Genomic DNA, 27,887 nt, shown 5'->3' on the forward strand with positions numbered 1-27,887 from the left:
TTGGAGAGAGGGGTTCAGACATATGTGTCTGGGATGATCTTAAGGCCCGTATCCGAGCTATCCCAACTAGAGAAGAGATGGAGGATTACATCGCCAGAATGGAGGCTTCCTACAAAGCAGAGTCTAAGTCCATGAGAGGAGAAATGCAGCAGTTAAATGTACGCATGACAACTTCCGAGATGTGCTCAGCCTCTATGTCTGCACAGCTTTCCCAACAGGCACAGACCCTAGCGGCACAAGCTATCCAAATAGAGAACTTGACGAACCTGTTAGACGATTTAGAGAACAGGGGCAGACGTAATAACATCAGGATACGGGGTATCCCCGAGTCCGTAGCCCCCCAGGAATTGGATGCATCATTGGGACGTCTGTTCAACTCCATTTTGGATTTACCAAGGGACTCCCACTTGGAACTGGACAGAGCACATAGATCCCTAGGCCCCAAACCAATGGACAATGCTAATCCTCGGGATGTAATCTGTAGAGTTCACAAGTATAAAAAAAAAGAAGAAATATTGGCCAAAGCTAGACAAAGGGACTCTGTCATGTTTAAGAATACACCGATCCAACTACTCCCGGATTTGTCTAGGCACACTCTACAGAAGCGCAGGGCCCTGAGACCTCTACTGGACAATCTACGACAGAGAAATATTCTGTATTCTTGGGGTTTCCCCTTTAAATTACAGGTCCGACATGCTGGAGGTTTTCATGTGCTCCATTCTCTAATGGATATTCCATCCTTTTGTGCAGCCTTGGGATTACCGGTCGTTCATATCTCAGACAAGGAGTGGCCACGAGTACACAGCCTCCCCGGAGAGTCTATCACCAACCCTCTACCACGACGAGAAATTACTCGCAGGAAAAATCGGGGATCACAGCGAAAGAAAGGGGTGGAAATGACATCAGCTGACCGTGAGGGGGAGTGAGATCATCCCACCCTTTCCAGTATTGGACATGTTGCTGAATCCAGATCTTGCAGGCCGGTTTGGAGTTGATCCAGAGTTTATATTGGCTAAGTTCTGAACTGGAACTGAGGCATCAGTCTCGGGAACATAATAGCTAGTTATTTTGATGTCTTTTTAGTTAAATGCTAACAGCTAATTGAATTTCAATGATAAGTGGGGTGAAGGTGTGTTGTCTTCGAATATTGTTCTAGTTTAAAATGCTTCAGTTCAAGGGGTCTGGGGCCGGTTCGGGGGAGACGGGCCTCTATTGAAAGTTTACTCCCCACCGGGGTTCTACACGCTGCGGGCAGGTGTAGGTTATACTGACCCCAAGATCACGGCCTGATACTATTGTCGAGGGCCTATCTTCTTTTTCTTAATCTCTTTCTTCCCGTTTCTTTTTCTTTTCTCTCTTATTTCCTTCTTTATATTCCTTTTTTCTCCCTTTCTTCTCCCTCCTTTCTTTTTCCCTTTTTCGTCCCTTCTTTGCTCCCATTTATAACCAGTTCTATCGCTAACTCTCCCAGAGGTTGTACTACCTCCACCTCCCTTTCTCCTTGTGCACATCACCTCCCACCCCCCTCTCCCTCGCCCCTTTCTGATAGTAATAACTTCCGGTTCACTGGGGGACCTGTAGACAGGGAGATGGAGGCTCTTCGATTATGTTCACTCAATGTAAGGGGATTCAATATCCCACAGAAGCGATCGCAGGTCCTTTACTCCATGCACAAACAGAGGACACAAATTCTCCTGTTACAGGAGACGCATTTTAAAACCGGCAATATACCAGCATTTAAAGATAGATTCTACCCAGTATGGTACCACAGCACTAACCCAGAGGCTAAGTCTAAGGGAGTCTCTATAGCAATACATAAACAGCTTGCGCATTCGATCATTGATACACGCATAGACAGCCAAGGTAGATACGTGTTCCTCAAATTGAGGGTATTCAATATGGTGTTTAGCATTGCAAATTGGTATCTTCCAAACAATAACCAGGTTTCTATGTGCAGATCTCTCCTGAAGACACTGGCGGAGTTCGCAGAGGGGACGCTGCTTATTGGCGGGGACTTTAATTTTACCCTAAATCCAGCAGTAGACTCCTCCTCTGGAAGGGGCCCAGGTCGGCATCGCGAGATGGGTTCTTTGAGGCGGGACCTCCATGCCCTCCAACTGATAGACATTTGGCGTATTCTGAATCCACAGGGTAAGGACTATACTTACTTCTCCCCTCCACATAACACATACACTAGAATTGACTTCTTTTTGGTGGGACAACGAGCCCTTTCTTGGCAACCGATAGCTAAAATTGGTGATATATTCTGGTCCGACCATGCACCAATTTACTTGTCCCTACAGATCCCCCCCGTCACTCAGCGCCCATGGACATGGAGGCTAAATAGCAATCTTCTCAAAGATAACATATGCCAGAAAGAATTGCAGGACACAATAGAGTCCTTCATCCAGGTACATAAAGGAGATTCAACATCACCTCCGGTCCAGTGGGAAACATTGAAATGCGTCTTGAGGGGGGTGCTGATTAAGCACGGCTCCAGACTTAAAAAAGAAAGGACAGAGGAGATGAACGGATTATTGCAGCAGATTCACCGATTGGAGCTTCGGCATAAGCTGACGCTTGCCCCAACGGATATGGCTGACCTCATTCAAAAGCGAGCCGCACTTAGGGACCTCCTGGACCGGAGGTATTTGTATCAGAAAGAACGTATGAAGCGATTCTTTTATGAAGCGGCAGACAAATGCGGACGTCCTCTGGCACGCATGCTGCATCCAAGGGCTGCCGTTTCATATATTCCATTTATTAAGACTCAGAAAGATAGGAACACACACGATCCAGGGGAGATCCTTGAAGTTTTCAAATCATATTATGATAAATTATATAACATTAAGGGTCAGTTCGCGGACCTCGCCCCTACGGAGCTAGGGGAAAAAATAAGAAAATATGTAGGGGATACTGCCCTCCCCCCTCTGGATGTCTTGCTTTCTGGGGCTTTGGAGGAGGACATTTCAGAAACAGAGATCAGTGCCGCTATTCAACACACTCCCTCTGGTAAGTGCCCGGGACCGGATGGATTCACTCCCGCTTTCTATAAGCTGTTCGGAGCGCAGTTGGCCCCAATTATGGCTAGAACATTTAACTCCTTGGATGGAGAGGTTGGATTTGTTCCTCAGACCCTCGAGGCACACATTAGTGTAATTCCCAAGCCCGGGAAGGACCTAGCACATGCTGCAAATTATCGACCCATATCCCTGTTGAACATTGACATCAAACTCTTTTCTAAGATATTGGCGGACAGATTGGCGCCTTTGCTGCCTCTGAGTATACATACAGATCAGGTGGGCTTTGTCAAAGGCCGTGAAGCCAGGGATAACACCATCAAGACTGGACTTCTGGTAGCGAAGGCCAAGCTTGAATCAATCCCCATGGGCTTATTGTCCATTGATGCAGAAAAGGCCTTTGACCGGGTCCACTGGGGATTTATGAGAGCAGCCCTAGATCAATTGGGATTGGGTCCCAAGTTCCTACAAAAAATCTTTGCGCTATACTCTGGTCCGACTGACCGGGTCCGGATCAATGGTATGTTGTCCTCCTCCTTTGCCATACAGAACGGGACCAGACAGGGGTGCCCTTTGTCGCCTCTGCTATATGTAATTGTTATGGAACATTTAGCGAATGCCATTAGGAAAAACGAGGACATCCAGGGGATTAGATGTGGTTCAGTTCATCATAAAGCGGCATTATACGCAGACGATTTATTATTATATGTCAGCCAACCCCACACTTCCCTACCATCCTTGATGAAGGAACTTGAACGATTTGGCCACTTAAGTAATTTTAGGGTCAATTTCTCTAAGTCGGAGGCCTTGAATATTTCGTTGCCCCAACCAGAGGTGAGTCGGATCGCCTCCAATTTCCCGTTCAAGTGGAAAACTGAGGCAGTGAAGTATTTGGGGGTGTACATTCCGGCAGATTTATCTAAGTTATACACGCTTAACTATCTAACCCTGCTAAACCGAACAATTAAAAATCTCAAATCCTACAATGGATTGAGACTATCGTGGTTCGGTAGGATGAACGTAGTTAAGATGGATATTTTACCCCGTTTTCTATACATTTACCAAACTGTCCCTATAATACCCCCAAGTGGGTTTTTTCAGAGTCTACGTTCAGCTTTGGTGCGCTTTGTGTGGGGGGGGAGGAGGCCCCGGATTGGGTTACGCTCCTTGACTCGCCTAAAGGAAGAGGGGGGAGCTGGACTCCCTGACTTTAAAACATACTTCCAGGCCTCGGCTCTGGTTCGAATGCTGGATTGGACTTACCAGAATAAAAATAAACAATGGGTACAGATAGAACAGACAGATATTCCAGTCCCTCTGGGCCATCTCCCCTGGATACCAGAATCAGACAATCCCGTGATGGGCCTGGCACCGAAATACACAAGGGACACCCTCAAAGTTTGGCATACAGTATCAAGCAAATTTGCTCCACCAAACACTCTAAGCCCCCTGTCTCCCCTCTTCTCTTGCCCTTCTTTCCGTCCTGGTTATCGGAAGAGCGCTTTTCTCGGATGGAGGGCAGTGGAGGACACCCGCGTCGGAGACATTCTTGTGAATGGTAAGCTGCCTGACTTTCGGGATATCAGATTGCGGCCTATGGGGAGAGGAGTACAGTGGTTTGAGTACATACAGCTGCGGTCGTTTCTCGATGCACGGGAGGCAGAGGGCCTGATCCGCAGAACTCTTACTCCATTGGAGGAACTGTTCGGAAGGGGAGACTCCCCGGATCATGCAATCTCCCTCATATATAGGGTCCTCATCAGACAGGGGGGAGCGGATAAGATAAACTACCAGCTGGCTTGGGAACGAGATTTGGGGGAGACCATCTCACAGGAGGAGTGGGCGAAAGGTTTCTTATTCAGCCACAAGATGTCAATGGCATGTGCTGCCCAGGAGAAAAATTATAAAATATTAACGCGGTGGTATCAGTATCCGTCAAAGCTTCACGCGATCTTCCCACAGGTCTCCCAGGTGTGCTGGAGGTGTAATAAGGAGAAGGGCACCATGATCCATGTCTGGTGGGAGTGCCAGTTGATAAAACCCTTTTGGACTAAGGTATTTGACAATTACCGACTCATAACTGGGAGACAGGTGGTGAGCTCTCCAAAAATTGCCCTACTGTCCATCTTGCCACAGTCTATCTCGTACCACAAGAAAGATATACTGAGATTCTGTATAACAGCCGCCCACTCGGTAATTCCAAGATATTGGAAAATGACCACAACTCCTCCAATCACAGAATGGTATTCGGAAATGATTGATATCTACAGAATGGAGGAAATGTCGGCTGAGCTCTCTGGATATGGAGACAAGTTCTATACAACTTGGAGTGAGTGGATGAGTTTCCATGACTCCACGGATTTCCATAAGCTTTTCTAGATAACCTTGGAGTGGGGTGACAGGGACACTTGCCCGCGCGGAAAGGTTTGGAAGGAGGAACAGGAGCTTCAGTTTGACCATTGGTCACGGGTCCCCCAGGTGACTTCTTTCCCCTCCCCTCCCCCCCCTCTTCCCCTCCTCCCACCCCCCCGTTCCCCTCCCCCCCATGCTTTCTCTTTTCTCCCATCTGTATATTCCACGCTGTTCTTTACCTATTCCTATTTATAGTCTTAATGAAGTCGTTAATCTCTCTGGAAGTGACGAACAATATAATATTTATCAAGATACTCTGTCCTAGTGACACAGAAAGTCCAAATGTAGTCGTTTGAGGCTACATCCCTAGTATTGCATGAACCCAGCTACAAAAAGTCATGGGAAATGTGGGTAAAGTTCGGAATGGACAGAGGGAGCTGTGTCTTAGGACACAAAAGGACATAACTAAACAGTTCGTTTCATTTTTGTGTTGGAAATTTGTAAACGTTTTCAATATATGCTCATGATGATTATTGTAATTGTGAAAATACTTAATAAAAAAGATTGAACATAATACTGATATTAAGTGAGCCACTATAACCTGAAAGCTCATGAGTCCAAGTGTATTCACTTTTTCCTCTCATCCAGACTGCCTGACATCTGCAGCTAGTACTGAGCAGTGTGAGATCACAGCAGCACCAGGGAGGAGGGACACTGAGGTGCTGCCAATCAAAGAGAACACGTTGACCTTTTAAGGCCATGTGCGCACTAGAATTTGACTTTTTCTCAAGGAAAATCCACACCCTCTTAAAGAATCCCGCACCTGCGGTAAAAAAAACGCAGCGAAATCCGCATGTGGTTTTGCCGCGGTTTTTCCGCAGGTTGGTCCCTACAGATTTTTACCATTATCTATGGCAATAACCGCAGGTACCTGCGGAAAAGAAGTGACATGTACATTAATTCCACAGCGGAAAATCGCGGGTAAATCAGCAGGCATAAAAAACGCAGTGTGTGCACAGAATTTTTTTATACACATAGGTTTTGCTGGGGAATGACTGCAGCAATGTTAGACACATTTTCTGCAGCAAATCCGCGGTAAATCCGCAGCGTGCGCACATAGCCTAAAGCGGGCTTTACACGCTGCGACATCGCTAATGCGGAGTCGTTGGGGTCACGGAATTTGTGACGCACAGCCGGCCGCATTAGCGATGCCGTTGCGTGTGACACCAATAAGCGATTTTGCATCGTTGCAAAAACGTGCAAAATCGCTAATCGGCGACATGGGGGTCCATTCTTAAAAATCGTTACTGCAGCAGTAACGAAGTTGTTCCTCGTTCCTGCGGCAGCACACATCGCTGCGTGTGACGCCGCAGGAACGAGGAAGCTCCCCTTACCTGCCTCCCGGCCGCTATGCGGAAGGAAGGAGGTGGGCGGGATGTTACGTCCCGCTCAGCTCCGCCCCCTCCGCTGCTATTGGGCAGCGGTTCAGTGACGCTTCAGTGATGTCGCTGTGACGCCGCACGGACCGCCCCCTTAGAAAGGAGGCGGTTCGCCCGTCACAGCGACGTCGCCGGACAGGTAAGTATGTGTGACGGCTGTTGTGCGACACGGGCAGCGATTTGCCCGTGTCGCGCAACAGATGGGGGCGGGTACCCACACTAGCGATATCGGGACCGATATCGCAGTGTGTAAAGTAGCCTTAAGGGATTATTTAGCCATTCTGACACGAATTTTCAAAGTAATTCTAGCATCCTTTTCAGGTCGAAGAGATTTATATACTAATGTGTGCATGTTGTTTTGTATTGTTAAAGCTGAAGACAATACTTTAAGAACGGTTAGGCCCTGTGCGCACTGGAAAACGGAATTTTCTTAAGAAAATTCTGCAGGGTCTGAAAGATTACCGCACCCGCGGTAAAAAAATGCGGCAAACCGCACCCGAAAACCACATGCGGTTTGCTGCGGTTTTACCGTGGTATTGTTCGGGGTATTGCCGCGGTTTTGCCACATGCGGGTTGGTACATGTGCTTTAATGCATTCAATGCAATAAAGCACATTGACAAAAAAAAAAGTAATTTCCTTCTGAGATAGATAGCAGATAGATAAATAGACAGAAGAATAGATAGAAGAATAGGGGGATAGATAGAGTCCCTGTGAGCACACGCTGCATTTCTCCTGAGCGGTAGTGTGTTCACATTACCGGCCGTGGGAAATGCCCTGTGGTTACCTCTGCTGTCTCGTTGCGAGGCTGCATGCAAGCATCGGAGGACGTGGATTACGCCGGAGCTGTGTGTTTTGGGGGGGTTAATAAAATGGTGAACCAGGGGCTTTTTTGTGTTTTATTTAAAATAAAGGATTTTTCGGTGTCTGTGTTTTTTTTTTCACTTTACTTACGGGTTGATCATGTCAGCAGTCACATAGACGCTGCCATGATCAAGCCTGGACTTAGTGGCGGCGATCCGCCGCCATTCACTCCTTATATTACCCTGATTTGCCACCGCATCACGGCAACAGGAAGAGCCAGGGACACTCTGTTACTGCCGCATAATGGATGCGACAGTCCCGGGGCAGCTGCGGGCTGATATTCTCGGGAGGGGGAGGGGCATTAACCCTGGCCCTCACTCTCCCCAGCCTGAGACTACCGGGCCGCCGCTGTGTGCTTACCTCGGCTGGACAGTAAAAATACGGCGGAGCCCACGTGTTTTTTTTTTTTCTATATGTCAGTTTGCTTTCTATGTGTATTCTATATATATGTGTGTGTGTGTATGTGTGAGATCTGTGTGAGTGTGTGATATGTGTGTGTTTACTCTCTGCTCCGCTTCCTCTTCCTGTCATAATGACATCACTTCCCTGCAAACCGCAGGCAGCGATGAACATTACCGCAGGTAAACCGCGAAATACCGGAGGGAATAACGTAGGAAAACGCAATGAACCGCACAGAATTTGCTGCCTGTGTTATACCCTGCGGGATTTCACGATTACATGGCAGTCAATGGAGTGCAATGCCGCAGCGACGTGCGTAAAAGAAGTGACATGCAATTGTTTTTGCTGCGGGAATCCCGCAGCAAAACATGCAGCTGTCAAAATCCGCATAGTGCGCACAGCATTTTTTTTTCCCATAGGTTTTGCTGGTGAATCACTGCAGAGATGTTATGAACATAACATGCAGAGAAACATGCAGCAAAAACCGCAGGAAATCTGCGGCAAAAAACGGCAAGTGCGCACAAGGCCTTAAAGTAGATATAAGATCCCTGCTTCAGAGTCTGAATATATTCTTGCATCTCCAAAAGGTAATAGCTTAGAAGCTTCATTACGCAGATCCTTTGTTCACTGTCCTTTTAGATGTGTAGAATGGATACTCAGTCATACCATGGAATGCTACAGCACAAGCTGAGATGGTGATGAATTGTTAAAGGGGTTTTCCCCACAGGCAAAGTACATTTTAATCAATAGAATTTGGAATAATAATAAGTTCCACACGTACATGGACCTAGGTCTTCTTCTTTTTTTTTTTTAACCTATGTAGCTATTTGACTTAATGACAAAATGTATAATTGTTGGAGGAAGGCTGAATTAGATGGACCTTGATCTTTTTTCAAGCTATGTAACTATGTGTTAAAAAAAAAAAAATAAAGTTCCTGTGCTGATATCTTATATATGTGTCCATGCTATGTGCTGTGTAATGGCCGTGTCTGACTGTACAGGAACATGGTCTCACCATACCACAGCTCCTGGGCAGGGGAGGAAACAGACAGGGCTGCATCTGATTCTTTTCCTGCCTGGTTTTTAAGAAAAAAAAAAATTACCTCCACAGAAAGTAGCTCCTGCAACCCCATGCTATGTCTGTATAATTTTTTTGCTTGATCCCCGACCCAGGAGATGTGATATAATGAAACCATGTTCCTGTATGGTCAGACACGACCATTACACAGTATAGGGACACCTTTAAAAGATTCTCAGCATAGGAATTTTTTTTTAATACCTCAAAGTGTGGAAACTATTATTATTATTATTATTATTATTATTAGAGCTATTGATGTAAAATGTACTTTGTTCATGGGACAACCTCTCTTTTAAGTATGGTAGCACATAAGGATGTTTTATTAAATGTAATGGTAGACCACATGAGGCCATTAAAATCAGTTGGCACTAGATTGTGGCGCTCAGTACTATAACCTCTTTTTACTGGGGGACCTATCACTGTGCCTCTAAGTAGACATAGATATGTCTCCTAAAAAAAGCAGCTTCTGCATTTTTGTATTTATTTATTAATTTTACCCAATGTGTTACTGGGCAGGTGTTTAGCTGCAGGTTTCTCCTACTCTGTAACATGCTAATATACCTATTAGCATTAAGCACCTTTGCCAAACTCAATGAATCAACTTGTTAAAACATGAAATGCGACAGCAGACAAATAACAAACGGCTTAGGCTAGGTTCCCATTTCCGTTAATTTGTATTAGTCACAATGCGCGGCTCTGGTAAACAACAGAATCCGTTTGGCGGATTCCGTTATTCCCATATACTTTTATGAGCGGCGGATTGTGACTGATGACGCTGTGTTGCATCCTCCGCCCGACTGATCAGTCGTGGAATGACTGACCGTCGGGCGGCAGGAACGTAGAGTGTAACGTTTTTTGAGCAGCGCAATCCGTAGGCTTTCGCTGCGCATGCTCTCTTTGGCTCCCTGCACACGTAACCAGGGTACACATCGGGTTTCTAAGCAATGCGCTTTGCTTAGTTACCCAATATTTACCCTGGCTACGTGTGCAGGGAGCCCGACACTTCCTCGCTCGGCTCTGCCCCCTCCCGCACTCCGTATGTGTATACACACACACTCTCACCTGTCCCCAGCTATGCAGTCCCCGGCACTGTGTCCTCAGCGCCATAGCCCCGCTCGGCTCCACCCACCCCGCACTCCGCCCCCCGCACACATTCTCGGCGGCCGAACGATCAGCTGATCACCTGGCGGCCGGCTGCTGTGAGTGATCAGCTGATCTCTCTCATTAGACAGCCGCCGGGAGATCATCTGTTCGCTCTCAAAAGCCGGACGGCTATTGTGAACGATCAGCTGATCACTCTCTCTTTTACAACGGAGTCCGACAATGAATTCTATTCTTGTCATCCGTTGTACAACGCATCAGTCACAAGCGTCAAGCAACGCATGTGACTGATGCAAAACAACGGAAATGTGAACCTAGCCTTCCATATATGTCTAATGTACCGTGCATTATCATACTAATGTACTATGATTCTATAGTCCAAACAAAATACATAGTGTGTGTGTGTGTGTGTGTGTGTGTGTGTGTGTATATATATGGACAGTGACACAAGTTTTGTTATTTTAGCTGTTTACAAAAACATGTTCAGAAATACAATTATACAATTATATATATAATATGGGCTGAAAGTGCACAGTCCCAGCTGCAATATGAGAGTTTTCACATCCAAATCGGAGAAAGGGTTTAGGAATCATAGCTCTGTAATGCATAGCCTCCTCTTTTTCAAGGGACCAAAAGTAATTGGACAAGGGACTCTAAGGGCTGCAATTAACTCTGAAGGCGTCTCCCTCGTTAACCTGTAATCAATAAAGTAGTTAAAAGGTCTGGGGTTGATTACAGGTGTGTGGTTTTGCATTTGGAAGCTGTTGCTGTGACCAGACAACATGCGGTCTAAGGAACTCTCAATTGAGGTGAAGCAGAACATCCTGAGGCTGAAAAAAAAAGAAAAAATCCATCAGAGAGATAGCAGACATGCTTGGAGTAGCAAAATCAACAGTCGGGTACATTCTGAGAAAAAAGGAATTGACTGGTGAGCTTGGGAACTCAAAAAGGCCTGGGCGTCCACGGATGACAACAGTGGTGGATTATCGCCGCATACTTTCTTTGGTGAAGAAGAACCCATTCACAACATCAACTGAAGTCCAGAACACTCTCAGTGAAGTAGGTGTATCTGTCTCTAAGTCAACAGTAAAGAGAAGACTCCATGAAAGTAAATACAAAGGGTTCACATCTAGATGCAAACCATTCATCAATTCCAAAAATAGACAGGCCAGAGTTAAATTTGCTGAAAAACACCTCATGAAGCCAGCTCAGTTCTGGAAAAGTATTCTATGGACAGATGAGACCAAGATCAACCTGTACCAGAATGATGGGAAGAAAAAAGTTTGGAGACGAAAGGGAACGGCACATGATCCAAGGCACACCACATCCTCTGTAAAACATGGCGGAGGCAACGTGATGGCATGGGCATGCATGGCTTTCAATGGCACAGGGTCACTTGTGTTTATTGATGACATAACAGCAGACAAGAGTAGCTGGATGAATTCTGAAGTGTACCGGGATATACTTTCAGCCCAGATTCAGCCAAATGCCGCAAAGTTGATCGGACGGCGCTTCATAGTACAGATGGACAATGACCCCAAGCATACAGCCAAAGCTACCCAGGAGTTCATGAGTGCAAAAAAGTGGAACATTCTACAATGGCCAAGTCAATCACCAGATCTTAACCCAATTGAGCATGCATTTCACTTGCTCAAATCCAGACTTAAGATGGAAAGACCCACAAACAAGCAAGACCTGAAGGCTGCGGCTGTAAAGGCCTGGCAAAGCATTAAGAAGGAGGAAACCCAGCGTTTGGTGATGTCCATGGGTTCCAGACTTAAGGCAGTGATTGCCTCCAAAGGATTCGCAACAAAATATTGAAAATAAAAATTTTTTTTTGGGGTTTGGTTTATTTGTCCAATTACTTTTGACCTCCTAAAATGTGGAGTGTTTGTAAAGAAATGTGTACAATTCCTACAATTTCTATCAGATATTTTTGTTCAAACCTTCAAACTAAACGTTACAATCTGCACTTGAATTCTGTTGTAGAGGTTTCATTTCATATCCAATGTGGTGGCATGCAGAGCCCAACTCGCGAAAATTGTGTCACTGTCCAAATATTTCTGGACCTAACTGTATATATGTATGTGTATGTATATATGTATATATATATGTATGTATATATGTATATATAATATATATATATAAAATAATTATACAGATATACAAATTTATCTGTACTACAGCATTTCAATCTGCTTTTCTTTCTGTAGTTTGATGTAGATGGTTATTTCTGGGCTATCATTCACCTGGTTTGCTCAGGTAAGTCATTATAATAATCAGGTATTTGGAGTAGGTTACTAAAGCAATGTCAGTTTACATTTGTTTTAATGAGAACCAGTAGGCTAATGCTAATTACTTGCCGATATAGGCTTAATCTACAGGTTAAGGCCTTGTGCGCACTAGAAAAAGGATTTTTCTCAAGAAATTTCTTGAGTCTGAAAGATTAGCGCACTTGCGTTCAAAAAAATGCACCAATACTGCACCTGCGTTTTTACAGCGTTTTTGTGCGTTTTTCATGCGTTTTTGATGCATTATTGACGCGTTATTTCCTGCAGGTTGGTCCCTGCGTTTTTTTTACCATTAACGCAGGTACCTGGAGAAAAGAAGTGACATGTGCATTCTTTTTCTCAAGAAATTCTGCAGAAAGAATGTTCTTGAGGAAAAAAACGCAGTGTGCGCATAGCTATTTTTTTTCCCCATAGGTTTTGCTGGGAAATGTCTACAGAAAGGTTACAGCCATTTTCTCAAGAAATTTCTGCAGCAAAAACGCGGGTAAAGTGTGCGCACAGGGCCTAATATTGTCAAAAAGGTGTCCAGCTGCTGTACTGAAAGTGCATCACCTGGGAGAAAATGAACTTTATTCCTTCCAGGAGCTGTTGACTTTGATTCATGCATGCGTGCTCGGATCAATTACAGTCCATGCTAAGGGTATGTGTTTTTTCTTTACGGATACAAAAACTACGGTCCAAGTTTCATCAGTGTTTTGTCAGTTTGTACCGTCAATGGTTCGTAATTTATTTTCCCTTAATTTACAAAACTTCTCCTATTCTTTGCAATGTTAATCATGGACAACAAATGGATTGCACATGAATGGAATGATGTCTGTAAGCTGTCTAGGATTGTCTCGTGATCCATAGATTTGTTTGGGCATATTTCATCCTTGATGCTGATCAAAAATGGGCAGATCTCCGTGAGTTTGTAGAGGACACATGGTCCTCAAACACAAGGACGTGTGAATAGCCCCATAAATTATAGTATGTGTTCTGTGAATGAATACCATAGAACACATATGTGACTTTAGACATCTGATTGAAGCCTAATGCGGGCGTCACACGGTACGATATATTGGGCGATATGTCAGCGGGGACACGTCGTAAGTGACGCACATCCGGCATCGTTTGATATATCGTTGCGTGTGACAGCTACGAGCGACGATGAATGAGCAAAAATACTCACCTTATCGTTGCTCGTTGACACGTCGCTCATTTTCAAAAGTTGTTTCTTCTTCTGTGCGCCGGTTGTTCATCATTCCCGGGGCAGCGCACATCGCTCCGTGTGACAACCTGGGAACGATGAACACAGCTTACCTGTGTCCCGCCGGCAATGCGGAAGGAAGGAGGTGGGCGGGATGTTTACGTCTTGCTCATCTCCGCCCCTCCCCTTCTATTGGCTTGCCGCTGTGAGACGTCGCTGTGACGCTAAACGTCCCTCCCCCTTCAGGAAGTGGATGTTCGGCGCCCACAGCGACGTCGTCCGTGAGGTAAGTGCGTGTGACGGGGAGTTACGACTTTGTGTGCCACAGGCAACTAATTGCCCTGACACACAAACGACGGGGGCGGGTACGATCGCTCATACGATCGCACGATAGATCGTCCCATGTGACGCCCGCATAAGTGTTGGAAGAAAGCTGCGTGCCTTCTCCATGGCCTACTCTACATTCTATCTCTTTACACTCCAGTTTCCTATTCCTCAAAGCCGGCAAATTTTTTTGATTTCACAGATAATTCTGCTGTACTAGGTCTGGTAGATAAAAGCTTAGCGTTAGTGATATAACTCATAACACACTGAAATATAAGGAACTAGTAAACTGTAGACATTTTCATAATTTCTACTTCTCCACCATTTCTTATTATTAGGATGTTACAAAATTTTCCAGAAGTCTCATAAGTCCAGTTTACTAAGGTGAGTGCTCTGCTTTTTAATTTCATTACACATGTCAAATGATCCGATTTAGCTTCCAAAAACATCAGACAAACAGAGAAATTTGGGGTATAGTGACACATGGTGGGTGCACTGAGGATTTTCTGGGTGGAAAATCCATGGCAAACTGCAGTTAAGAGCAAAGCATCACATAAATGGCTGCTGTGTGGATATTGTGGTTTCCCCACAGGTTGTATTTTTACACTGACAGTCTTGTATATTACAGTACCAGTGTGGTGCTTGTGATTTTGTGAGGTCTGGTACCCACACTGCAGAGAACGTCAGTAGCCCAAATTGAGCAGCAATGTGGCAATGACATCTGCAACCTTCCTGCTTATGCTAATTTCATATTTTGCTATAGGATTAAAATTGCAGAATTTAAGGGAACCTGTCACCAGAATTTGGCCTTCTATACTAAAACTAGCACCTTAAGCAGCACCAGTGCTGCATTCTATAAAGGTGCATATCCCTGACACCCCTCTATAGACCCCACAAATACCTTTATAAAATCTCCCTTCCTGTATGTAAATTGTCTGGTCCAGTCCGATGGGGTCCAAATCTGTGCCTCCTTTCGCGCTCCTCCTGTGTTGATTGATATGCATGACTCTTCAAATGCCATTCACGTAGGCGGGCAAAATCTTCATATTCCCGGCTGGCGAGTTCTCTGAGCAGGCGCAACATTATGCCCAGCGGTGTGGATGACGTTAATAAATAAATACATTTTAAATCTGTTGTGTCACCATATTCTGAAGCTGATGGGGAACCTTCAGAGAGCTTGTTTTTGTTTTTTTTTTTTTCTTCTCCCTGAGTTAATGGTTTTTATCTATTCCAGTTTGGGTTACATATGTCATTTTAAATCCTTCACAACCTCTTGACATATTTACATCTCATGCTGAACCCGCATCTTTCGCTGCACATGTCGGGTGATCTGATCAGCCGACGTGGCTTTAAAAGCCGCAGGTCTATTGGAGGGGAGCCCATGGCTGTTAGGCAGTAATATCCCGCTGTCAGTCTCTGAAAGAGGGATTTAGCACATACACGCAGGGTGCACGTCATTCCTCGCTTCCATCAGAAGCCTCTTGACGTGACCGCGGGGCACTGATGTGTTGTCATGGCAGCTGGGGGTCAGCTGATGAACTGGGTCTGTCATGACTCACTTCCTGTGAATGCTGGCTGCGAGGTATCATTCATAGGAAGTCATCATTGTTGCCCAGCTCTGTATAGCACAAGAGATCAGATGATTGCAGCTTCAAGTCCCTTAAGAAGGCTAACAAATGCAAGTTCAAATCACTCCCCATTTGCCCCATTGAAAATAAAACAAAAAACACATATTTGGTAACGCTGAGTTGAGAGCCAATCGGTAAACGGCATAATGAAGAAAAAAAATCAAAGCTCCAGAATTATGTTTTTATTTTGGCACATCCACAGGTTCGCTCATCTCTACTTATAAACGGTAAATGCCATCTTTTTTGGTGCTCAAAATGCTGGTATAAAGTAAACCACGCAACATGACATATTATATTTGCACATCTTGGAAAGCAATATATCGTGTGCACAATTGTGATCCTTTTTTTAATTTCTCTTCCTGGTCTAGTTTTTCTGTCTGAATTTAGAACAGTAATAATCTGCCACATAGTGTTCTGTAACACCTCTTTGATTTAGCCTTGCTCTTCTCTTTACAGTGACCTCGATCAGCAATATATAAACTATTTCTTCAGGTATGTATGTATGTATGTATGTATGTTATTTCTATAGTTCTGCTATCGTGTGAGGGCTCACTGAATCTATATATATAATTGCCTTAGTCTGTCTGTCTGTCTATCGGTCTGTCTATCAGTCTGTCTGTCTTCAAAATTACGTCATTACAGTGACAACCGTCCACACCCCCCCCTTCACGCATTGGCCACACGGCCCAGCCACGCCCCCCACACACTTTGACGGCCCGGCCACGCCCCCCACTATTAGACACCTCCCCCCCAGGACGACTCCTCCTATTATCCTCCTCTGTCGCCAGGACTACTCCTCCTATTATACTCCTCTCCCCCAGGACTACTCCTCCTCCTATTATACTCCTCTCTCCCCAGGACTACTCCTCCAGCACACACACACTGCACAAAACATACCTCCCCCCAAAACATACACACAGCACCACACACACAACGCTGCAGACATACAGCGCTCCACAAACAACGCAACACATAAACAACACCGCTCCCACCCCCCGCCACACCCAGACAACACCCAGAACATTTACAGCGCCCTACACAAACACTTGGCAACTACACACAACATCTATATATATAACAAAAATCATACATTAACTACACAATAAATTCTAGAATACCCGATGCGTTAGAATCAGGACACCATCTAGTGGTTCTATACTTGTGCTAAGTCACCAGAGCTAATCACTACAAACCAGTTGTAAGTTTACAGTACTTTTCTATTTCTGTGCTATAGCAGCTCAGATTCAATATGGGAACATTGGGCCTCATGACCATTTATCAAAATCCAACATAAATTATTTTAGCAATGATTTGTGGGGCTCCGTATCCTTATGATAACACTACTCTTCCAGCGCACATAGGCAGGAAGTGCTGACTCGCAGGACGTAAACCATTAATAACTTGACACAGGAATGACATTTGATTTACTTTTATTTTTAGTAACACACTAGAGAAACGTTATTGTAAATCTTGTGTTATTTTTGTTTGATTATATGTAGCATCCACTATGGCCCACTTGTATTACATAGGCTATTTCTTGACAGACTGCATAGATCAACCATGTGGCTTAAATGGGAATGCTGCCTTAAAAAAACTACATAAATCAATTATGCAAGCTAATATAATACACTTTCTAATATATCTTCTCATGAATTTTGCTTCCTTCACTTCTTCCCTCCCTTTTACGTCCTCAACTTGCCATCCACTCTTGGGAGATATCTGTCTTTGGTGAAAGCTAAACAGACGGCATCACAGTGAGGTTACACCTGTATCAATATTTTATGGGTAGGTGAGAAGGAGTATGGAGCAGAGTGAGACAATTGCCAGAGGGAAACACAAAAAGCTAGTTTTCAAACAAGTCTTTTATCTCATCCCAGTGCTGAAGTCATATTTACCATGCTCATTGATTCTGTATAATCTCCTTAAAACACCTGCCTCTTGAGTCTCTGTGCTAAGTAATGAAGAGCAGGAATCCCACTGTGTGCTGTGCTGTGTATGGGAGATATCACAGCATCTAGTCCCTAACCACTAGCTCAGAGAGAACTGAAAATTGAGAGCGACCCAGCAAAGAAAATAACAGGTGAAAATGCAGGGACCAAATCATTTACTGGTCAGAAATAGTGTTGGGCTATGTGCGCACGTTGCGTTTTTCCCGAGTTAACGCTGCATTTTGAACTGCAGCATTTCAGTGCCAAAATGCATGCGTTCTGCTTCCCCAGCAAAATCTATGAGAAGTCCGAAAATTCAATGCGCATGCTGCGTTTTTAAACAGCGTTTTGGATGCCAAAAATCGCTGCGGAAAAAAAATCAGCATGTCACTTCTTTTGTGCATTGTCGCTGCGTTCTCTACCCATTGAAATCAATGATGTTGGTCAAAACGCAACCAAAATGTACTTGGACTGCATTTTTGTTGCATTCCGCATGCTTTTTTGACAAGCAAAACGCAGGTCTTTCAGTCTCTCTGTCGATGTCAGTCAATCTCTATCGGTCGGTCGGTCTCTTTCTCTGTCAGTTGGTCGCTCTGTCTCTCTCTCTCTGTCCGTCGGTCGGTCTCTCCCCCTCTCTCATACTCACCGATCACTGGCACGGCGCTGCACGGCTGTCACAAAGCTCTGGCGGCTTTTCCTCTTTTGAAAATGCCAGCCGCTCATTATTTCATATTGTATTCCCTGCTTTCCCCGGCCACAGGCACCTGTGGTTGGTTGCAGTCAGACACGCCCCCATGCTGAGTGACGGCTGTCTCTCTGCAACCAATCACAGCCGCCGGTGGGCGGGTCTATATCGTGCAGTAAAATAAATAAATAATTTTTAAAAAACGATGTGCAGTCCCCCCCCAATTTTGATACCAGCCAAGATAAAGCCACACGGCTGAAGGCTGGCATTCTCAGGATGGGGAGCTCCACGTTACGGGGAGCCCCCCAGCCTAACAATATTAGCCAGCAGCCGCCCGGAATTGCCGCATCATTAGATGCGACAGTCCCTGGACTCTACCCGGCTCATCCCGAATTGCCTGGTGCGGTGGCAATCTGGGTAATAAGGAGTTAATGGCAGCAGCCTATAGCTGCCATTAAGTCCTAGGTTAATCATGTCAGGCGTCACCCCGAGATACTTTTCATGATTAACCTGTATGTTAAAGAAAATAAACACATACACCCAAAAAAATCCTTTATTTGGAATAAAAGGCAAAAAAAAACACCCTCTTTCACCACTTTATTAACCCCCAAATACCCATCCAGGTCTGGCGTAATCCACACGATGTCCCACGACGCTCTCAGCTCTGCTACATGAAGCTGACAGGAGAGGTCACAGACCAGACTGCTCTCTGGCAGCTCCACGCAGCAACTGAAGTGAGCCGCACAATCAGCGATGATGTCAGTCAGGTTACCCGCGGCCACCTCTGGATCCTCCAACTGTGACAGCAAATCGCCTGAGTGACTGAAGTGAGCTGCGCGATCAGTGATGATGACACAGGTGAGTTGCGGTCTTGGGTGGAGGACACCAGCTGGCCGCGGGTAACCTGAGTGACGGGAGCGCTGATCGCGCTGCTCACTTCAGTCACTCAGGGGATTAGCGGTCACTGGTGAGTTCTTCACGAGTGACCGCTAATCAGGACGCGACACACAGACAGAGCCGCGGAATGACAATGAAGTCGGATGAAGTTCATCCGAGTTCATTCTCATCACGCGACTCTGTGTCTGCTGTCAGCGGGCATGTAGCAGAGCTCAATTGCCGTGGGACCGCACTGCAAAAAATGCATCCAAAACGCATGCAAAATGCATGCGTTTTGGATGCATTTTTTTGACAAACGCAGTGTTTACAGCTTTAAAGGGTGCGTTCTTTTCCGCACTGCACAGAATGCAACGTGCCCACATACCCTTAATCCTCATATGGAAACACACACAGGACACTTTCTATTGACTTTTTAAAATAAACAATCTGTTCCCTTTTAACAATAAAGGTTCTTAGAAGTGTATGGCCATTCACAATGAACACATTACTAGTCTGAACTGGTGTCTCAAAATTTTGTATTCCTTTCTAAAAATAACTTTATTGATTATACATGCTGGTGCCTAATACTATGTGGGATTTACACATGTAACATGAGGAGTTTACTTAACTCTTTCCAGCTGCTGTATTTATATAGATTAACAAGCCTGCTAGGGCTCTAAATCGTCATAAAGTATGAAGTGTTCTATAAGACACTAGAATATCCAAAAAGTTCTGAATCTTCATTATTGATTCATCATATGTTACTTTTTCTGGTCTATTTTGTATGATTTATATACAAGTATTTAGATACAAGTAAAATATATCTTTGTACCGTGTTAGCCAGTAGAGATAAAAAAATTGTTTAAAAGAACTGAGAGTCCTCAGTGGTTGATACATTTTAATGGCTAACTGAAAAGATGGTAATACCGTATTTTTCGGACTATAAGACGCACCGGACTATAAGACGCACCCTGGTTTTAGAGGAGGAAAATAGGAAAATAAAATTTAAGCAAAAAATGTGGTCATGACACACTGTCATGGGGCGAGGATCTGCTGCTGACCCTGTTATGGGGGTAATATAATTCTCTACTAAGGTGCCGCATCCTGGTAATGATCCTCCCTGCCTGGTATATACAGTATATGTCCCTCATCCGCTATACACCCTAATCCTGCCATATGGCCGCATCCTGCTATATACTGGCATGTGGCCGCATCCTGCTATATAACCCATCATGGCATATGGCCCCATCCGGCTCATAATATGCCCCCATCCTGCTCATAATATGCCCCCATCCGGCTCATCATATGCCCCCATCCGGCTCATCATATGCCCCCATCCGGCTCATCATATGCCCCCATCCGGCTCATCATATGCCCCCATCCGGCTCATAATATGCCCCCATCCTGGTGTATGGCCGCATCCTGTGGCACATAAAAAAAAATAAACGTTCATACTCACCTCACTTTACCTCACTCCCTGCAGCATCGCTCGTCCTTCCGTCTGTGTCAGCGGCAGCGCCGCTGATTGGAGCCGTCCCCATTACCCTGCTGGATCGCGATCATCTCCTGTGTCTGTGCCAGTGTCCCGGCCGCTGCGTGTGGACACGTGCGCACAGCGATGACGTCATCGCTGTGCGGCCGCTAGTCTCCACTCAGCTGCTGGCACAAACACAGGAGATGATCGCGATCCAGCAGGGTAATGGGGACGGCTCCAATCAGTGGCGCTGCCGCTGACACAGACGGAAGGACGAGCGATGCTGCAGGGAACAGTGAGTACTGTACACTCACTGATTCACTGCTCCCCGCGCTGATGATGACGCGCGGGGAGCAGTGAATACAGCCGCACATGATCACTCCAGGCCGTAGTTGCCAGGGGTGATCATGCGAGCCGGCTGTTTATCCCCCGCCCATCATCCCGCCCACCTGTCAGCGCCGGCTTCAGCGCTGAGGGATGATGGGCGGGGGATGGGCATGCATATTAAATGAGCGGGTCCACGTGGTCACGGCAGGCTGCTACAGCCTGCTCGTGCCCCCGATGACCCGCTCCACCGCAGCACCCACATTCCCCGCAGCCACATTCAGACCATAAGACGCACCCCCCACTTTCCCCCAACATTTGGGGGGAAAAAAGTGCGTCTTATGGTCCGAAAAATACGGTAATTGCAAGCTTTCGAGACTACTCAGGTCTCTTCATCAGGCATGGTATAACACAAAATCTGAACTCACATATTTATACACAACAGGACTTAGAATAGTGCAGTAAAAAAAAAATAAAACAAAAAACAAGTTATATAAAACAGAACTATCACTATGGCAGGGGCAAACTGTTGTGGCCATAAATATTGCTGCAGTTCAGTGTGAAAGTTTTATTGTCCTCTGATCAGGGTCTGGTCCGGGCTGTGATGCGCTCGGATGGTCAGAGGAGCACATCTTTTAACTGATGTAAAAAGACATGAATCCATGAGACACATTCATTCCTACTCTGAATGTGTCAAAGGTCATCATAAGTTTGTACTCCCATAGTCTCCTATCTCTCTGGGACTTGAAATTTCCTTTCAATACCAGCAATTTCATGGCCACAACAGTTTGCCCCCCCCCCCCCTGCCATAGTGATAGTTCTGTTTTATATAACTTTTTTTTTTTTTTTTTACTGCACTATTCTAAGTCCTGTTGTGTATAAATATGTGACTTCAGATTTTGTGTTATACCGAGCCTGATGAAGAGACCTGAGTAGTCTCGAAAGCTTGCAATTATTACCATCTTTTCAGTCAGCTATTAAAAGGTATCAACCACTGAGGACTCTCATTTTTTTATACAAGTATTTAGGCATGGGTTTTCTTTCTGAGGTGCCAATTATTTAGCCTACAAATGAATACTAAAGGTGCTCACAAACCCTTCACAAATGTTAAATTACAAATTATAACACAGCAATAACTGACTTGCTGCTTTTGTTCATTCTGCATCTGAAAAATGTAAATAAAAAGCAATAAAAATATATCACAAAAGTGTACCAAAAAAAACTCCCACTCCTCACACAAAATAAGCCTCCATAAAGCCCTGTTCATTAAAAAATAAAAAGTTACCGCTCTCAGAGCACTGTGACAAAGTATTCATCTTTTAAAAAAGTAGTTTTAATGTGCGATAGCAGAAAAACCTAAAACTCCATAAATCTGGTATCGCTGTATGTAATGTAAACTATGCAAAAATAAAAGCAAGAACCATCCTTTATACTGCTATCTATTTGTTCAATCTACATCTGGAATAAGGCTCGGTTCACATTTATCCTGTGCTGTCCGATGTGCTGTCCAGGTAAATCCCAAAAAAACACAATTTAGACAAAACCCCAACGGAACCACTCACTATAATGAGGCAGATGGGGAACTTTTGGACTCCGTCTGGTCTCTATTTTGGCGGTGTTCTATCATTTAGGCATCTAAAAACGAAGTCCAAAGTGTCTACATCTAACTCAGAGTGAGTCATGTTGTCCGGCGGTTCATCGACTGAATCGCACTTTTGTGTGATTTACATGGATTCCCAATGTAAGTGCTCAGCGTAGAACACAATAATGTGATCCCAGCCTCATACTGAAAGCGATTTTTAAATAAAGTTATGTACCCCAAAATGTTACCAATAAAACCCCTAAGTTACCCCAGCAAAACCAGCCCCTACTCAGGTCTGTCATCTGTCTCTGGAAATATCGGGGCTTCCCACATTACTGGTAGAACAAAGACACCTGGAAAAGTGACTGCTCCCACTCCCTCAAAATTCAGTGTAGTCTGCGCTCCCAAATCCAAATACCCATCTCCTTCTGAGTCCTACTGTCTCCATTTTGCCCTGTGTGGGGCATTATTGTAGTGGGGAGAGCGTACTTTACAATTTACCGTTACATGTTTCCAGAGGCTCAAGCTGGGCACAATGTATGGGCACTAGCCTGACATGTATGTATTTCTCCAGAAAAAAATCATGGTGTGGATGTTAAAAAAAAAAAAAAAAAAAAAAATAGTCACTGCAACCATTAATGAATTATTTTGAAAGATGCAATTTCTACAAGAAGTCATTTTGGGGGGTTTTCTGCTGTTTTGGTCCTTTAGGGACTCCGCAGATGTCGCCTGCAAACTATTCTAGCAAAATCTGTACTCCAAAAATCAACTAGTTCTTTCCTTTCTGAGACCTGCCATGTGATCAAACAGCAGTTTTTGACCAAATGTGGGATATTATCGTGTTCGTTAGAAATTGTGTAACAAATTATAGTCTGTTTTTCCTCCTATTATCCATTGTGAAAATTACAAATTTGGGGCTAAACCAAAATTTAGCTGAAAGAAACAATTTTTATTTTCACATCCACGTTTTAATAAACCCTGTCAAGCATCTAAAATGCTCAACACACCCTTAGATGAATTCCTTGAGTGGTCTAGTTCGCAAAATGGGGTCATTTGTGGGGGGTGTCTGATGTTTTGATACCTCAGGTACTGTGAAAATGAGACACAGTGTCTGCATTTTATTCCAACCAAATTTCCATTCCAAATGTCTCTTCTTCCCTTCCAAGCCCTGTCGTGTCCAAACAGCGCTTTTTGACTACATGTGGGGTGTTGCTGCACTTGTAGATACCACAGTTTGTTAATACTTTCTCACAAGTGCGGCGAAACCCCACATGTAGTCGAAACGTTCTGTTTGGATAAACAGGAGGGCTCAGAAGGGAAGGAGCAATATTTTAAATTTTGGAACAGAAATTTAGCTAAACTGGATTGCAGACAGCATGTTGCGTTTATAAGGTTACTAAAAAACAGAAACCCCCACAAGTGACCCCATTTTGGAAACAAGACCTCTCAAAGATTTTATCAATAGGTATAGAGACCATTTTGAATCCACAGGTACTACACAGAATTTTATAACATTAGGTTGAATATTAGGTTGAAAATTGTCATCTTTTTCAAAAACCTGTTACTTTAGCTCCAAATATCTCACTTTTGCAAGAGGTAACACCAAAATGTAGATACCACAGTTTAATACTTTCTTACATTTTGGTGTTAGCTCTTGCAAAAGTGAGATATTTGGAGCTAAAGTAACAGGTTTTTGAAAAAGATGACAATTTTCAACCTAATATTCAACCTAATGTTATGAAATTCTGTGTAGTACCTGTGGATTCAAAATGGTCTCTATACCTCTTGATAAAATCTTTGAGAGGTCTTGTTTCCAAAATGGGGTCACTTGTGGGGGTTTCTGTTCTTTAGTAACCTATAAACGCAACATGGTGTCTGCAATCCAGTTTAGCTAAATTTCTGTTCCAAAATTTAAAATATTGCTCCTTCCCTTCTGAGCCCTCCTGTTTATCCAAACAGAACTTTTTGACTACATGTGGGGTTTCGCCGCACTCTTTTTAGAAACTAGGTAATAAATTTTGCAGCCCATGTTGTCATGTTATCCCTTGTAAAAGTAAATAAACTGGGGCTAAAGCAAGGATTTTATGTAAAATGTAATTTTTATTTATATTTTTTTTCATTCCATTTTGCAATAATTCCTGTGAAGCACCTGAAAAGTTAATAAACTTCTTGGATGAAGTTTTGAGCAGTTTGGGGGGTGCAGTGTTTAGAATGGGGTCACTTTTGGGTATTTTCTTTCACCTAGGCATCTAAAGGTCCCTTCAAATGGGATGTGGTCCCTCCAAAAAAAAAAAAAAAAGTGTAAATTTTGTTGGAAAAATAAAATCCTTTTTTTTTTAAAAATGTTATTTATTAACCATTTTGTGTGACAAAACTCTCTGGTTTAGGCCTGAGCCACACGGCGAGAAAAACAGTGCGAGTGGAGTGCGATAAAACATCGCATTCCCCTCGGACCAATTCTAGCCTGTGTGTCAGCACACATGAGCGATTATTTTCTCAGCCCTAATCGGACCGAGAAAACAATCGCAGCATGCTGCGATTGTAAGCTGAGACTCTTTCTCTTGCACCCATTCAAGTGAATGGGGCGAGAGAAAAATCGCACTGCACTCGCGGTACACCGGTGTACCGCTAGTGCAGTGCGAGAATGGCAATAGCCGGCTACGCAGGAGAGAGGGAGAGAAATCCCTCCCTCCCCTCCTTAGTGCCGGCCCGCCCCCCGCAGCTGAGGTTTGCTCGCACGAACGGACCTCAGTTGCAAGGACACACGCATGACACTCGGCTCTGCTGTACTGCCAGCACGAGCCGAGTGTCATGCAAGTGGATCGCAGTAGTCCCCGTGTGGCCCCAGCCTTAAGAGCATAAAAATGCAGTTTAAAAATTGCGAAATGTTCAAAATGTTCGCCAACTTAACAAAGTAAAAAAAATATTCTTCTAAATTTAGCACGAACTTCAAATACAATATGTCACTAAAAAACAGCTCTAAATCACTGGGATCCATTGAAGAGTTCCAGAGTTATAACCCCATAAATTGACACTGGTCGGATTTTGACCTGGTCATTAAGGTGAAAATCGGCTCCATTACCAATGGGTTAAGCAAGAAACAAAATCCCCCAAAGATTGGCAGCGCCTTTAATGTGACCATTTTAGATCCAACATTTCTGTAATGCAATGCATTTATCTGTAAGATATAACATCGTGTGATTTTTCATGTCCTACTGTTAATGTTTTCATGTACTTACTGTTGTTTTTTTAGTAGTACTCGATTTCTAAATACCCAGAGGGAAATACTTTCTAGAAAATTTTGATGTGACCTTTCGTGAATGTTTTCTCTTGGTTTTCGGTCTCTGACTAAATGGCTGCCCTTGCACTCATGTAAAATTTAATTATGAGGTGATATCGCTGCGGTTGAATCCTTTTGCAGGGATTTTTTGTTAATGGATGACGGACTGTGTGATTTCTTCGAGCCACAGGAATGTGGTAGGATTATAATAAGGAAAAGTTCAGCGTCTCCACCAGAATCTCTTCTTCTGAAGCTTTCTTTAGAGTTTTACATTTTAGGAAAGTGATTTCTGTTTATTTAAAGGGTTTGTACACTTATGAAACTTCAGGTTTTGCCTTTTCTATGAAAGAATTGTAGAACATACAGATTTCATATTGTCAAGAATTAATCTGTTAATTTCTTCATTATTTCTAGTTAAACCTCTAAAATAAAAATGTATACATTTACACTTTGTTTTTTAACGGCCTTCGGATCGATCTTGAGCTATGGCGACTTGATGGATAAACGATCTGTAAGAAGATCGATCTTGTACAGGTCTACATACAGTATATCAACCAGGATCTTCTGTGCCATTATATTGATTGTGTCAAGCCATCAGGTTGCTGATCTTCCTTTTCGCCTTGTTCCTTCTATTCTCCATGATGTTGTTCTTCAGTGATTGATCTTTGTATGATCTGTCCAAAGTTATCAAGTTGTAGCTTGGTGATCTTTGCTTTGAGTAACATTTCTACCTAGATTTGTTCCAAAATTGATTTGTTTTTCTTGCCATCCTTGATATTCATAAAATCCTTCTCCAGCACCAGACTTCGAAGGCGTCGATTCTTCTTCTATCTGATTTCTTTTTCGCTCCTAATTGGGAGACCCAGACAGTGGGTGTATAGCTACTGCCTCTGGAGGCCGCACAAAGAACTACACTTAAAAGTGTAAGGCCCCTCCCCTTCTGGCTATACACCCTCCCGTAGGAGTACAGATTCCTCAGTTTTAGCTTTGTGCGCAAGGAGGTCAGACACGCACGCATAGCTCCATTGTTTTTAGTCAGCAGCAGCTGCTGACTATGTCGGATGGAAGAAAAGAGGACACATATAGTGTCCCCAGCATGCTCCCTTCTCACCCCACTTATGTCGGAGGTGTTTGTAAGGTTGAGGTACCCATTGCGGGTACGGCGGCAGGAGCCCACATGCTGATTCCTTCCCCATCCCTTTTTACAGGGCTCTGGGTGAAGTGGGATTTACCGGTCTCCAGGCACAGAGACCGTGCTCCATCTACAGCCCCTGGAGAAGATGCTGGATGGAGCGGAGTACGTCAGGGACATGGCCCTGCTTCCTCAAGGTACTCTGTGTCCCCGTGTATCTGGCGCTCACACCGCAGCATGCTGGGTGTTGTAGTGCGCCGGGGGACATCAGCGCTGCGGCGCCTGTGCCATGGCCTCATTCAGCTTTGCTGAAGCAGGCACATTTATGGGAATAGGCCGCGCCGGCCGCTGGGACTGCGGCACGGCTGGCACTTGTAGTGCGCCGGGGACTTCAGCGCGGCCTGCGCTTTTACGGCGGCCGCGCTGATAACTACAGTCCCCGGCTTTTGCGGCCTGCTTCCTTTCGTTCCCGCCCCCACACCTGCCAGTCAGGAGAGGGGCGGGACGCTGCCCACGTCCAGAACTCGGTCGCGCCGGCCGCTCGAACAGCGGCGCGGCTGGCACTTGCGGTGCGCCGGGGACTTCAGCGCGGCCCGCGCTTTTACGGCGGCCGCGCTGATAACTCGAGTCCCCGGCTTTTGCGGCCTGCTTTCGTTCGTTCCCGCCCACAGACCTGCCAGTCAGGAGAGGGGCGGGACGCTAGCCAGTGCATCAGCGCTGAGGGCTGGAGTCGTTTTTACATACTCCAGCCCTCACAGTCAGCACAGAGGGGACACTGTTCCCGCACTTTTGTTTGGGAACTCCCACGGACCGCCCCTCTCCACAGTAGCCGGCAGCCATTCTTGCTGACACGCTGAGCTGCAGAGGGGAGCCGGGGAGACCCAGACAAGGCATTCTGCAGCCTCTTACCCGCTGTTCAGCGGGCG

General features: G+C 44.8%; 1 protein-coding gene across 5 annotated transcripts in view; it reads left to right on the top strand.

Moving 5' to 3' along the window:
- Positions 1-27,887, top strand: part of SLC35D4 (solute carrier family 35 member D4) — a 221,031-nt gene that overhangs the window by 71,802 nt on the left and 121,342 nt on the right. For 4 of the 5 annotated variants that reach the window (XR_012724292.1, XM_075314451.1, XM_075314452.1 and 1 more), the window contains 3 exons: positions 12,465-12,513; positions 14,391-14,436; positions 16,137-16,172. Coding sequence is in view for 4 of the 5 variants with exons in the window: in XM_075314451.1 (XP_075170566.1) it covers positions 12,465-12,513; positions 14,391-14,436; positions 16,137-16,172 (131 nt within the window). In the remaining variant the exon portion in view is untranslated. Of the gene's footprint in view, positions 1-2,153; positions 4,579-12,464; positions 12,515-14,390; positions 14,437-16,136; positions 16,173-27,887 lie in introns of those variants that run through there. The other variant, XM_075353351.1, reaches the window with a different exon arrangement.

This window comes from Anomaloglossus baeobatrachus, chromosome 6, assembly GCF_048569485.1.
Source record: "Anomaloglossus baeobatrachus isolate aAnoBae1 chromosome 6, aAnoBae1.hap1, whole genome shotgun sequence".
NCBI lineage: Eukaryota > Metazoa > Chordata > Amphibia > Anura > Aromobatidae > Anomaloglossus > Anomaloglossus baeobatrachus.